This window comes from Lethenteron reissneri, chromosome 23, assembly GCF_015708825.2.
Source record: "Lethenteron reissneri isolate LAM-NWPU_2019-01 chromosome 23, ASM1570882v1, whole genome shotgun sequence".
Classification (NCBI taxonomy): Eukaryota; Metazoa; Chordata; class Hyperoartia; order Petromyzontiformes; family Petromyzontidae; genus Lethenteron; species Lethenteron reissneri.
The window spans coordinates 2,083,992-2,099,112 of record NC_083801.1 but is presented as its reverse complement, the minus strand read 5'-3'; the positions used below and the strand labels follow the sequence as shown (position 1 = coordinate 2,099,112).

Below are 15,121 nucleotides of genomic sequence, written 5' to 3'. Positions count from 1 at the left end.
CGTCTCCCCAACTCCACCTTGTTCCTACCCTCTCAGCTGCTTCTTCTTCCTCTCAGTATCTGATGACGGGCAACTCTCAGAGAGTCGGTTGTGATTTAGCCGTTCAGATGCTGGGCCTCAGAGTTGGTCAATTGGTTCATGCGCACGCCGCCTTCAAGTTTATATTTGAGCAGCGTTGGAGTTCATCAGCAGTTTGGCCTGATTGTCTGCGTTTTCAACTTTTTCGTCTGTTTAAATACAATAATCCAAGGTATAATTATAATTTTTGACATGCACAGAGACTGATTCAGAGGTGTGGCAACCCACAGACAAGCGTGAATAATAAGAATAACTTAATAATATGTATGATAATAATCGACTTATTTGTCCAATTAAACTCTCGTCTGGTTTGAAGACAGCTACAATTGGTGCCAACAATTGCCCAAGCTCTGCGCACCTTTATTGTGATGTTTGGCCGACTCTATTCATGAGTAACTCCACATCGGAGGAGACCGCAGCACTTGGAGAAATCCACGCTACCCAGGGGGGTAACACTCAGCCCCCATACAGATGGAATATATCCCACTTGCTGCACTGCAATACCCTGATATGCCAGCAGATGGTAACCTGATTGTCCATGGGTAGGGAGTTTCACATACATGTGTGTGTGTGAATGGGGAGCGCTAGTGTAGCGGTTAGCGCACCGCGCTACGAACTTGTCAAACGAGTTCGATTCCCGCTCACGGCCAACACCATTGATGATTATCTGAACCGGCCATGGGCCTCCCTTAGGTCGACTCAGCCTCAAATGAGTACCTGGTGCGGTGTGTAAACATCGCCTCTGGAGAGCCGCGGGCGGCCGGGCGTGGTGCTGGCCCCCCAACTCCTCGTGTGCCGTGCCGGCCCTCATAGATGCTACTCGCTAACAGCACTTGCCCCAACAGTCTGATAGGGCTACACGGGGGATATTTTTTGTAATCCACCAACCATAGCTGGCTCCACAGCTACGGTTTATCTAAAAGGCTCTTCATTCACACCATATGCTTAATTACATCCGATTTTGCAGCGAACATTGCCTCGCCACATCTCTCAGGCATTTATCTACGACCAGAATGTATTGTAACGCTTACGTTTTCACTTGGTGCCTACTGATTCAGGCCGTGGGCTCATATCCACAATGAGCAGACTGCACGAGTAGTCCAGCGGTGAGCGCGTGTTGAGCGTGCGTTCGACTATGAGCAGCGCTCATTCCGCCGCTCGGTCCGCACGTCTGCGTTGTCGTCGTGTGCTGCGCTGCGTGGCCCAGGTTCCGGTTCAGCGGGCGGATCTTGGGCCTCGCCCTCATCCACCAGTACCTGCTGGACGCCTTCTTCACACGTCCCTTCTACAAGGCTCTTCTCAGAACGTGAGCCGCTCTCTCTCTCTGTGTGTTTGTGCTCTCGCGGCAACAAAGAGGGTCGCTGCATCGCGTGCTTTCGGATGCGCTTCTTGCGGCCATTTGGAACGTTCTTCCGACATTAGGAAGCCACTGGAGCGATGCACTTTTAAATCCGGATTGAAAACTAATTTCTTTGAAACTGCTTTTTGTGTTTAGTTTGTTGTCCTTCCTCCGCACCTCCGATAGCACGGTTGGCTACGTACGGTGCGAAAGAAGTTCAGCATATATACGTACAAATGGTGCAGTTTTTGCTCTCAAACGGTGACCGGTGGCACCGGCATTCCTTTACTGAGCACGAGCAGCTCCAGAGGCGATGAGTGTGGCGAGTGACACGACTCCCTTGGGGCGCGGTGCTGTGGCGTGGCCTGCAGGCCGTGTGATCTGAGTGACCTGGAGTACCTGGATGAGGAGTTCCACCAAAGCCTGCAGTGGATGAAGGACAACGACATCACGGACATCCTGGACCTGACCTTTACCGTCAATGAAGAGGTGTTCGGACAGGTGCGCTGTACCTCCCCGCCACCCCCACAACTCCCCTTCACTTCCCTGTCGAGGGAGCATGGGACGCGGCAGGGCACGGTCTGTGCTGATCCTTGTCGGTCATTCCTCGGGGGAATTTTCATCGTGTGCAACCTGCCGTAGAGAGGATATCAAAGAGGACATTCCACATCCTGTGATATCATCTTGTGCGTAGCAGGGCACACGGTGTATTACCCTTCATGAGAGGGGCTCTAGAGCTCCCTCTAGTGGAGGCCCTTCCGCCATCAGTGGCGAGATAACAGACGGGTTGGGGGAGAAGGGGGTTTGGCCGGTGAAGCCGCCGGGCGCGGTGAGACGCGGTGACGCCACGCTGTCGTCTGGCTGGCCGGCAGATCACGGAGAGGGAGCTGCGACCGGGCGGAGCGCACATGGCCGTGACCGAGAAGAACAAGAAGGAGTACATCGAGCGCATGGTCAAGTGGCGCGTGGAGCGCGGCGTGGTGCAGCAGACCGAGAGCTTGGTGCGGGGCTTCTACGAGGTGGGGACCCGGCCATCCACCTCCCCCCTACCCCCCCCCCCCGCCTGTTGCCTTCCCTCCCAGACTCCGTTCCCCCCCGCCGCCCCCTGGGCAGTGAGCGCACCATGACGATGGCGTGGCGGTGTCGTGTGCCAGGTGGTGGACGCGCGGCTCGTGTCAGTGTTTGACGCGCGCGAGCTGGAGCTGGTGATCGCTGGCACGGCCGAGATCGACCTGCTGGACTGGAGGACCAACACAGAGTACCGTGGCGGTGAGCGGGCCGGGGGGGGGCTGCACGTCACGCAAAGACAAAGATACCCCATTGAGCTGGGGCAAATGCTGTTCGCGAGCACCGAATGAAGGCCAGGGATGGACCAGGCGCAACACCTCACCGTGCCGTATCTTCCACAGTGATTGCCCAACCCCCTACAGTGAATGTTCTGCGGTCTGTGGTTTTATTATGTAATTGATATGAATTGCACAATATACTGCAGGTAAAACATCTTGCTCTACATACATTATGCAATCATGGATAGAGCATAACAAAGAGTACAGCAGCCTGTTCAGAAAGAAAGTGCCACTAAATCCACAACAATTATTTGAAGGCAGTGCCGGCTCCAGCTGCTATCTCGCAGGGGGGGGGGGGGGGGGCAGCACAGCTGTTGTGTGGGGGCCACCATTGCAGTGGCCTAGCCCGAAGGAGAGTGAACATGTTTTATTCTTCGGGCTGTGGTCGTCGCTGCCTATGCCAAGTTACTCTGGGAAGGACACAAAGGCCAACACCGGTGGCGATTATCTGAACCGGTCCCGGGCCTCCCCTAGGTCGACTCAGCCTCAAATTAGTACCTGGTGCGGTGTGTAAACATTGCCACTAGGGAGACAAAGGCGGTCAGGCGTGGTGCTGGCCACCCACCCCCTTCGTGTGCCGTGACGGCCTTCATGAATGCTCGCTAACAGCACTTGCCCCAACAGTCTTTGAAAGACTATACGGGGGGATCTTTGGCTTTGGTCCATCCCGCTCACAATTCCGTTTGCCAGGGAGGGAGGTCTAAGATTCCGACCCAGCGACGATGATAATGATGATGAAATAGCGGCGATAAATGGGGCGTTGCCCGAGGCTTATTTGGTTCTGTGCAGGGCCCAGCTCAGCAACCTCTGAGCGCCGGCCCTGTTTGGAGGCACCACCACAGCAGCATTCCACATCCCGAGCTTGTACACATATAGTGTTGGGTGATGGCAGTGGGGATTTTTCTGACATCCACAGGCTCGCCGCAGCGAAGCTACGATCGTGGTTTGTCACCGCGGGTGTGGAGTGGGCTGTTTTGATGTCAACATCGAAAAGTTCGGTGCCATGGGGAGCGCTCGTGGTGGTTGTTGCAGCAGCTGCTGGCACTGAGACGTGCATTCCTCTCTCTCAGTGTGACCACACATCCCAGACACAGGATATTGAGTTTTATACAGGAGCGAAACTTCAATAATCACCTCGAAAGCTGTTTATTATCAATGATGTGTCACGTATTGATGTGAAGCTTTCGTGACTGCAGGAATCCATACTCTTTGGTTCTTTCGGTAAAGTCACGTAGGTAGAAAACTAATAGATCACGACGTTTCGATCGCAACACAAGCAATCGTCATCAGGTGGGACAACCACAGCAGTTTTTTCTTGACTTTACCGAAAGAACCAAAGAGTGTGTTACGTATTGTTTTAGAAATAGGGGAAACCAAAGCGGCTTTATTCAGCAGAGCAATTTAATTATTATTATTAAGTTATTAAGTTGCACACACGGAAGACGTGTAGTCAGGCCGTTGGTCCTTTAATGTCCGTCATGAGATTGAAGCCTCATTGATGAGAAAAAATATATTGAACATCATCAAAAACATTTTTTGTTATGCTACTGTGCAATTTTGGCTATATGCAAATCCCATCTGGAACTCTACACAATTTCATCGAGAGAGAGAAAGAATGTGATGAGAATAAAGTGATGATGAGATCAAGTGATGAGAAAGTGATGAGATTTATTATTTATGTATTCAGGTAATTCATGAAATGGTTTTCACAGGCCAATATCATTATCCGCAAAAATTGCTATTCACGGGAATCTCCAGAACGTATCCCTCACGAATAATGGGGGAATACTTTACAATTAGTGCGTTTGGCTAAACTCAACGTGGGCGGCTGTATACATTCGAGTGTTTTACAACATTGGCCTGCGTGTTACTTCTTGCAAGGCCTACACGCGATCCATCACACATAGCACCGACGCCCACGTTGCGATTGCCATCACAAACACGGTTTACACCCCTGCGTAAGCGACAGGAAGGTGGCAAGTTCGTGACAGGATGCCACCTCGGGGTGTGTCGACTGGCGCTGTGTGCGTAAGGGGAAGCCGCCGCTTGACTCACTCACCGCAATAACGGAGCACTAAAAGGTGCCGCCAGGGTGCGCGCCGAACACGAACGGGGGTCAATGGTCACGGCCACGTGACTCACGGAGTAAATGCATGCACGAGCGCGCGGATGTGCGCCGTGCTTCGCACACCGTCTCCGTTCCAAGCGAGTATATCACGAGCCTCCCAATCCTGGAAACTTGGCTGCCCTCGTAATGACGACCTGCGAACACACTGAACGCCGCACAATGCAAGTTTGGACGTAACGGTGTGTCAAAATGCAGGCGCGCGTGAAATATTCCGCATGCTATAGTGACGACGGAAGAGTCGCAGAGACAAATCAGGTGTGCTTTTGTCCATGTATATATTTTACGGGGTACTTTTAGAGAAGAGACAGTCATAGGCAAAGGAGAATCGAAGGCAGTCTACGTGTTGAGATGATGTTTAATGAAACTTATGTTTTGCTGGAGTGTCGCTGAACCAAAGCAACTATCCATCTTGTGTACATGGTGTGTCTAGTCCACACCACTATGACATATATATTATTCACATATTTGACCACGGTGGGATATAATTTAAAATTGTACCAAGATTAATTTATTATTAATATTATTATAATTAGTTTTTTTCCCAGGAAGGTCATGCCCAGTCTGAACTCTTTTTCATGAAGGTCCTGCATTGGGGTATTTGGGAGGAAAGTGGAGAACCCGGAGGTAACCCATGCAGAAAGGGGGAGAGCATACAGATTCCACGCAGACAGATTCCTGAGTCGGGGATCGAACCCTTTCTCCTCCTGCTGTGACCATAGGCGTTACCACTGCGCAACCCTGCCGCTCACATTCTAAACATTACTGCGGTAGACTTCGCCTGCATAGGATGCAGAAAGCGCAGGATAGACATTGTTATCTCCCCATAAAGCAATTACTTTTGCAGGATGTGAGCACAACTTGAAAAAGTTACTGCTGTTGTTGCGATCTCATATAGGTCACTCATTCTCCTTACTTTTCCCCATATCCTGGCACTCTGTTACCGCAGCCTTCTGTGCTGTCACTCCCTGCCCCTGTTCAAGCCCAGGCTGAATATTTTGTGGCTATGACTGACTACCTCTCTATCTATTCTATTCTTTTCTACGACCTTTTAAACTGCACTTATGTTTAAACACTCTGCAACGAGCGGCGAACGCGCTACCGCTGAGCGCAGTGACTTAGCTCTCACAGCGGCTGCTCGACCCATTGCTGCCCATGACCTCTGCATCGACATTCTGCGGCCCCGAATGCTCTGGACGCTCTTCACATTCCGACAGTCCCCGAAGAATGTCACGTTTGTGCTACTACTGAAGCTGTTGGGAGCGTTGAGAGGGGGCGGCCCTGTTCGGCGTTCACGTGGCAGCGCTCGTGCGTGTGTGCAGGCTTACAGGCCTGCCTGGGTCCTCGCAGTCTTGCAGGCCTCATAGTCTTCACAGGCCTCGCAGTCTCACAGTTTCGCAGGCTTTGCAGGCCTCGCATGCCTTGCAGTTCTCGCAGGCCTCGCAGTCTCGCAGGCCTTACAGGCTTCGCAGGCCTCGCAGGCCTCGCAGGCTTTGCAGGCCTTGCATGCCTGCCTGGGGCCTCGCGGGCCTTGCAGGCCCCACGGGGGACTGCCTGGGGCTTCACCGGGCTGCCCGGGGACTCGGCGGAGGAATGTGAAGCTGTGCAAATTGGTTTCTGTTCAAGATGGCAACTGCCAGGGATGTCTTGTCTCCCCAACTTGAATCCGCCTTACCCATCACTCTTGCCCCGTCCCTTGATTTGTAGTTGGTTTGCGATTTGTGACTAAACTCGGCAAACGTAGTATTTACCTTCTTGAGTTTCACTGCGCTGGCAGCACGTTCCATGCGGAGTTCACGTGAGGGTTTCACTCTCCGCTGTTCAGCATGCCATTCACGGGTCGGTGAATTGTTCTTTTTTTTCTGTGCTTTGGTAAAAATGTGCTGATGTCGCCATAAGGATCAGTAAGTCACCACAAGAAATGCATTTCAGACATTTAATCGAGATCTGAATCTTCTCCTTTGGCTTTAAATATCTTGCCACCCCCTTGCCATTTAGAACTGGTTTGTTCCCTTCATGCCTGTCTGTAGGCTTCATGCAAGGATGCCCTACAACTACCTGTCCCTCAAGTGAAACTCGAATCCTGAGGAAATAATGGGGCTCGCTGTTTTCATGAACCCACAGTGCAATACACTGTCGGTAGTTATATAGCGTATGAATGCAAGTGCTTCTCAAGGGACGTGGTCAACCTGAAGGAAGGAAGCATTTACTTATTTTATAGAGAGAAATAGATAGTCAGTCATGAAGCAAAAGATTCGTTTTTGGCTGTGGACTTGACTAGGGGCAGGGAGTCAACAGCACAGATGGCTGGTGGAATGGAGTTACACTCCATGAGGGCACGAGAGGAGAAGAGGAGTGATCTCTCACCGAGCGAAGGCTGACCGGGGGACTTCAGCACAACGCCTTGGTTTGCCAGAGTGGGGGGTGTAGAGGGGAGTAAAGTGAGACGAGAGGGGAGAGCTGGGCATGTGATGCAATCTTGAAGGTTGTGAAGGCAGTCTTGGAGTCGATCAGGGCTTTGGTTTGGAGCCAGTGGGGGGGATCGGAGTAGCGGTGTGAAGTGGTAACATTTACAGGTGCAAGCGGGGAGTATGGCAGCAGTATTTAGCGGCATTCTGGACTGTCCGAAGTTTGGAGGTGAGCGACTTGGGGAGGTTGCAGTCGGCCAGTTGGGATGTCATGAAGGGATGGATGATTCTAGATTTGAAGTTTTTTTTCATCTACGTGACTTTACCGAAATAACCAAAGAGTATGGATGGATGATTGTCTAAATGGCAGCAGGGCTAAGGATGTGACAGATAGGATTTAGAGATCATTGGCAGCAGTGCTCGATGTCTGCTGGAGCAAATAGAGACCTGCGAGGAGGTGGCCTAAGGAGGGAAGAGAAGAAATTCACGAGGTTAGTGGTCACTGAATGTAATGGGTTAAATAGGGGTGAGAGTGATGGCCTTGGTGTTAGAGGTGACAAAGTAAGGAGGTTGGCCCTGGGAGTGAGTGGGGAGAGTGGGAGACGAGATTAGTTGGGATTGATCCATGGATTCCAAGAGTGACTGGAAAGGTGGAGGAAAGATGTGGTGGGTGCGGGAGACAGGAGATTATATTTCATCTGTGGCAATAGGGCCCCACGTTGTGTGGATACCAGTTACATCGTGTGTGTTTTAACTGTGGGAGAAAACTAAGAAACCAGGAGAAAACCCATGCAGAACACAGGGATGACATAAAAACTCCACATCAAAAAGCGCCCAAGTCGGAAATCGGACCCTAGGTCCTTTTCTGTGCGAGGAATGATTGCTGCCACTGCGCCAGCCTGCAGCGCGCACGTTTAGAAATGGCTTTCATGTAAATCACCTCCATGAAAGTAATTTTCTAGCACTGTATTTGGATTCAAAATGGTACTGTTCTTCAGGCATCCTGTTGGGCTTAAGCCACACAGTCACATCTTGTGCTCATATTCGGTGACAAGCATCAATGCCATATTTAAGGGGGTGATAATCTCAGAGTGCATTTTAATGGAATGAAAACAAAACCAAACTTGGTTATTGAACCACGAGTGCTGTGCCGCATTTTGTGACCATATTTCGACCGTAACGTTTACCAGCCAGCATTACTGTTTCAAAATTCCAACTTTGGTGGTAGGGGCATGCGCGCATTTTGAACGTAATTGCAGTCATTACGGAGGAAAAGGTCTGTAACTAAATAATTGGAGTGGAGCCGTTCTTCTGTCACAGAGCCAATCGATGTAAAATCCCGGGCATCTGCAGAGCAACTCGAGGCAAATGCCTTCCCTTGATACTCTTAGCACTGAGTCTTGGAACATTGTACAATCGACACCACACAGCAGCGATCTCCTCTTGGAGAATACTCTTCAATAATAGCTCCAGCACTCATCAGAAACCAACAATTAGCTCGAGAAGTAACTCTGTCCTTCATCCTAGACATAACTGCAACTTTAGCCTCAACTCTTTACTTAACATGAACCCTTGTCTTGACCTGCTGTACGGTATTCCGAACATCATCACTGTCACCCATTCCTCGATTCTTGTAGCACGCCCCTGACGACTACATCATTCCATTCTGTCATCGTTTTTGTAAGCTATGCCGAGCACCTTGATTAAAAGTGTTTTATAAATATAAATTAGATTAAGTAAGGCTCTAATTGTAACTTACGCACCTCTCTCAACACCCCCCCTCCCCTTTGAATTCACCAGAATTATTTCCAGTTTATAGTTGAATGAAATTGTTATTAAATATGACACCAATGCCCCAATTAAACAATGAAGTGCCAGTTAGATCATCAATCTGGCCCTAAGCTGTTAATCTTTCACCGCATGTTCTGATTGTTCACATTACATCAGAGCAGGACAGCACAGGCTGTGCCAACATCCTCACTGCCTGGGCCCCTCCCTACTTTGCCAGCAGCCGCCACAGCGGGCTCCAGGGCTCCAGGGCTCCAGGGCTTGTCGAACATGATTCGTGCCGACGTGGCCACGTCTCGGACCCATTGCCAACGCTTCGGTTTACGTGCCTTCGTAAACTTTAGCGGAGCCCGACACAGTGGGTCACACACCTGTAATCCAGCGCTTTTGTGACGAGGGTTAGTCGTGAAAAAGTGTCTGTGAACTTATCCTATGCAGACCTTGTGAGTTATCCTGTCGTATGTGTGGGGTTTCTTCCGGGCACTCTCTTTTGCTCCCACATGCAAAACACTCATTGAACGTCCATTTAGTCAACATCCCAATGCAGCTGCCTCCTGGAAAAAAACATTGACCCTCTCTATCGGTTTTCTGAGATGAATGACATTCTTATTATTTGCGTGATATGTACAGTTTTAACGCAGCCTTACTTGACTACCTGATGCGGTTTGTAAATATCAGCATGGAGAAGACAAAGGCGGCCGAACGTAGTGTTGCACGACCTCATGTGTTGTGTCCGCATTATTAGCTGCCCTCTAAAGCCCATGTTCTTAGTCATGGCTCGGCTCAGGCTTGGCTCTGACCTCAAGCGAGCTGGCTCAGAGCCACCGTGCTCAGCTTGAGAAGCTCTGAGCCTGGTCCCAGCCGTGCTCAGCATGGGTCCCATGAGGCTGAGGCTGAGCCAGGCCACGGCTTAGCCGCTCCCTCGTGCGTTCCTGAACGCAACTGAGCAGCTCAAGCCAAAGCTGAGCCGCTCGGAATACAGCCATGACGTGGCTCGCCACTGCAGTTGACACGGCTACGCGGAGGATCGTTATCGTGTCTCAAGACCTGGGTGATCAGCCTCGATGGGGATGATAAGAATGACCTGCTGGCGATGTGACACCCCGCGGAATCCCCTCCCCACCTCTCCTTGGCAACGGGATTGGCGGGTGTGCGCGCATGATGAGCAAGGGCCTCTGTTCGCTTGAGCCGACGGGAAGGTGCGGAAACCTCACCACGACTTGCGCAGAGAGGTCATCAATTGCACCTCGAGTCTAAATGGCTCCGTATTGTAAAGACAACATGAGGAGTAATATACTTTGAAAATTTTGATTTTCTAAACGGAGATATTTCTACGTTAATTTATTGTTTAGAAGTTTACATGCGATTGTTTTAGTCAAGAATCAATTATATATTTGTAGACACCAGAAAGGTACGACTAAAAACTTGTCATGACGGTGTTTGGCAGTGTTTGGTGGCGGAGGATATTAACGACAAATCCGGTCCGATAATTACGTGGCCTAACCAAAAACTCAGTTCCGATTGCAATTTCCATTCCCCCGTGTACAGCTCGTTGACTTGCAGTATACCTTGACAATGAAATGTGTGTGTGTGTGTGTGCCCCTGTGCCTCGTTCGATGTGCTCAGGATACCACGACAGCCACATCGTCATGCGCTGGTTCTGGGCGGCCGTGGAGAGGTTCAACAACGAGCAGAGGCTGAGGCTGCTGCAGGTTGCAACATGCAGAGCACCACACACACACAGCAGCCCCCTAGCACAGACCACACCACCACTAAGATCAGATACAAAGATCCCCCGTATAGCCTGAACAGACTGTAGGGGCAAGTGCTGTTAGCGAGCACCTATAAAGGCCGGCATGGCACACGAGGGGGTGGGTAACCAACACCACGCCCGGCCGCGTTTGTCTCCCTAGTGGCGATGTTTACACATCGCACCAGGTACTCATTTGAGGCTGAGTCGACCTAGGGGAGGCCCAGGACCAGTTCAGATAAACGTCACCGGGTGTTGGCCGTGAGCGGGAATCAAACTCGGCTTTCCGGGTTCGTAGTGCAGTGCGCTAATTGCTACACCACCACGCCACACACACTCACAGCGGCCCTCCTAGCAGAGACAGCATCACCACTCACGGCAAGCACTCTTCGAGATCAGCTGTACGTGGCATGTGTGCAATGTATTATACATGTAGGCATGTGACCCTTCACCTCTCTGGCTATTCAATCAATTGTCATGCTTCAAGTGCGAGATTGGATGTCGTCCTTTGTTTTGTTTTTGCCATCTCGTTTGTATTGTTTGTCGTGTTGTTTTCCCCATGTCTCCTGTTTTGTCTGTTCTGCCGGTCTAAATGTAACAGTGAATCATTTGCATGCAAGCTGCGTACATCGCAAATTAGTGGATTATTTAGTGCACTATTCCGTTTGTGTCTTGTGAGCGTATCAATCAATTTTATTTGAATAGATGCGTTGGCACACATGCCTATATTCATTCGGTACAACTACAATAAAACTCAACACAGTCGTCAATAACACTGCCATAAAATAACAAGTTTGAACAATGGCACGTAAGAATGTAAGCCTATCTCACCGTTCGTGCTGTATATTTCTCATTCACGCATCATGGAAATTCGTGCTGAAAACTTTTAAGTTTTCCGTCGACATCTTTCCACCAACGTGCGTTCATTTCTCTGAATGCCAACTTGTTCACCTTTGACTGGCAGCGGCCGAGTGGGTGGCACCGCGGGTTTCCATCACAGAGGTGGCAGCCAGTGGTGAGAGTTGGCCTGCGGTTCAGTGTTTCGCATTGTGCAAACCACCGTTCTTGTTTTTTTTTTTACCAAAACTTGCTGTTAACAAGAACTTTAACTTGGCGGACACCCTTTCCACTATGCATGTTTAACTTCTTTCGCACAGTACGTAGCCAACCGCGCTAATCGGAGGAGCGGGGAAAAGGACAACAAACTAACAACAAAAATAAGTTTTAAAGAAATTCGTTTTCAATCTAGATGATTTAAAAGTGCGTAGCTCCGGTGGCTTCCTAATATCGGAAAGAAGAGCATTCCAGACGGCCGCTGAAGCGCATCGGATAGCGCGCGATGTGGTGACCGTCTTTATTCGATGGCTAGCCAAACGCTGCCTGCTGCGAGGATGACCGGAGTTCGCATGATGGTTTGTGTTCCTTGAGATCAGGAAGGTATTGTGGTTCAGTTGTGGCAAACACTTTGTGTACAATGAGTGCGACACTGCCGCATCTCTGCCTCGTGCAGAATAGGTTTAGGAAAGGCCGAGTAATGATGTTTATCTCGGGGGGGGGAATTGGCATCGCCCTGCAGAAGGGGATTAGAGGGCTCATCGATATCCCACAGATGTTCGGCCTCCTCATGCACATTTCATCTTAAACTTTTAGACACAAAAAAACACATAAATCACAGTAGGGGGACTCCTCATGTCTGCGGTGAAGTGGGGTATGCATCACAGCTAAAATAATTTTCAGATCAAATCAGGAGTTTGCAGTGTATAGGTATGTTCTTACAGTGTGTGTTCTGATGGTGATCACGTGTTGAACCTGTGTGAGCCTAAATACAATTTAAAAAGCTCAAAACAACACGCGATGTTTCTGGCATTGGCCAAACATCCCAAGGCTGAAACATTACTGCCAAATGACTCCATTGGGATTCCACACAACAGCAGCAACATCGCCCCCACCTACAACAAACTTGGCAGGACCTTCTCAGAAAAGAGTCTTGTGACTCGTTGAAGTTTACATGGGTAAACAAGCGTAGTAGTAGCAATGGTAATCGAGCAATTGTAGCCGCTGGTGTGGTGGTGGCGACAGATCGATCACCGCTGTGTCTCCCTCCTTGCGCCGTCCCCCCAGTTCGTCACGGGCACGTCGAGCATCCCGTACGAGGGGTTTGCGGCGCTGCGAGGCAGCAACGGGCCCCGCAAGTTCTGCATCGAGAAGTGGGGCCGGATCACCTCGCTGCCCAGGTGAAGGCCACGTTCCGTGAGCCGCCGTCGCCCAAACCGCACGGCGTTCGACCCCCACCCCCCTTGGCGAACCCAGCCCAGCAGTCACTGCCCAGCAAACGCCGTTAGCGATCGGCAATTCACAAACCGCTTTGCGTCGCACGTAAAGAAGTGTACTGTGCTGGAGAGTCCTAGATATTATTTACGTGCGGTATTTTGGTGATGTGGAAACATTGCTTTGATTGACGTCGTTTCGATATTCGTCGTCGGAACGGAACGCATTCCCGACGTAAACCGGGGTATTACTGTCCACCTATCGCATACAGAGCTCCAGCGTTAACCTTCACGCACCGTTACGTGCTGGTCGTGCATCAGCGTTCACGTCGCGCCCCCCGTCAACGCCCTGCGGAGTATCCGGCCCTGGCGGCGAGTGAACTCTGCGACCTACGACTCTGCCACGATCCCTCCGTTCTCACTGCCCCCTCCGGCTCTGGCATCGCACGATCCTCCTGGTCCCCCGCGCCGTGCCATGCCACATCGTGGTCCCCTCCGCTCTTGCGTTCCACACCTCAACGTCGAGGCTCTCGCGGCAGCCGAGCACAGCTGTAATCGGAACATGAAAAAAACTGAAAGTGAACGATTGTCGCAATACATCTGCCCGTATGTGCACACTTGAACGGGACACATTCACGATTATTTTTGCCGCCGACGCGTACTTCACAATTCTGCACAGTGGTGGGAGAATGGCAAACACAGCGGTTTTAATAATATGCTTCTCAGTATGAAAAATAAGAATAGCTTTTACCCTTTCTGGCAATAAAACAGTTGTTACGGTTGGGCTGTTGAATAACCAACTGAAGAAGACAATTGCCACTGGCCCATTGTGTAAAGAGGGAACTGATCATTGATGCTGTCCTGCAGCTTCTATGGGTAATTGTCAAAGTGCTTTGTCGACTACAGAGTGAAAATTGAAGACAGTGTGGCAACATTCTCAAGAGTAGGCCAGTGTATGCCAGCGTCACAGCCTGCTTGTATTCCTCAAACACCGCAGTTTGCTAATTCTGCGTCAAATTATTCGTTGATTGATTCTCACCTGGATAAAATAATTTCACCTAGTTAAACGTCCCTGATTTCAGGCAGGCAGCAAGTCAACACGGAAACTTTCCTGCAGTGTCCGAGTTGCTCATCAAGAATTTTGCGTTGCAGTTGCACCACTTAAAAGTTAACGCCACTCTCCATGAACTTTTCAAGTTAACTTTTAACGCCACTCTCCATGAACTTTTCAAGTGGTGCAGTTGCAGCACAACATTCTCACGACGACCAACTCTGCACCGCCAAACTTAGAGTGGCTCGGGGCTATCGGGGCCACCCTGCCTGCGCTGAGGTCATCCATAGCCGCCCCACTCTGCGTCACATGACACGACACCAAAAGCCCGCTCAAGAGGCCCTACAGCACGCAGTTTGGAGAGACCGCCGGTTAGAGTGAGGGCACCCCCTCTCCCCCCTGTGTTTGCGATGCGACGTCCGGGTTTTTCTTTGTGAAGCTCAATCACCCACCACCATCACCACGTGGCCACCACAGAAGACGACGGAGCTTTTGTTCTTGAGTGCTGCGCTGTGCGCTGAACGAAGCAAAACGCTCGGCTCAGAATGATCTTGATGACACTGTGTACGCGTTTCGAGTATTTGGCTGCTATAATTCTCCACGTGATAAGCCCACTTTGTCGACCTATCATTTGCGGCAAAGGTTGCTTCGGGAAAAATAGCTATATAGCTCAGTGGGCCTTACCTGGTAAAAAATAAAATGATGTTTAAGTTGAGTACGTCCTGCAGTTAGCGTTGGCACATGAAGCAAGTCGGTTGTTGCAATAAAGAGAGGATTGTGTTGTGTGCCTAATTCAAGCATGCGTCAAGTTTTTGAATTCGGTTTCAGCTTCGTAAGTAAGCATTGTTTATGAGTTGTTTTTAATATGGCTAGTGTTTCCAATTCACACACATTGGATATGCTCCTTTTACTAAACTAACTAAACTCATTTTTTTTTATTTTAAACTAAACTAAACTTTTTATTCTACC

At 50.2% G+C, this 15,121-nt stretch overlaps 1 protein-coding gene across 1 annotated transcript in view; it reads left to right on the top strand.

Annotated features, from left to right (window-relative positions):
* Positions 1–15,121, top strand: part of LOC133345832 (E3 ubiquitin-protein ligase HECW2-like) — a 204,145-nt gene that overhangs the window by 180,281 nt on the left and 8,743 nt on the right. Inside the window, 6 exon segments of the mRNA XM_061556852.1 lie at positions 1,286–1,384; positions 1,789–1,918; positions 2,290–2,436; positions 2,572–2,686; positions 10,711–10,796; positions 12,956–13,068. Coding sequence (XP_061412836.1) covers positions 1,286–1,384; positions 1,789–1,918; positions 2,290–2,436; positions 2,572–2,686; positions 10,711–10,796; positions 12,956–13,068 — 690 coding nt within the window.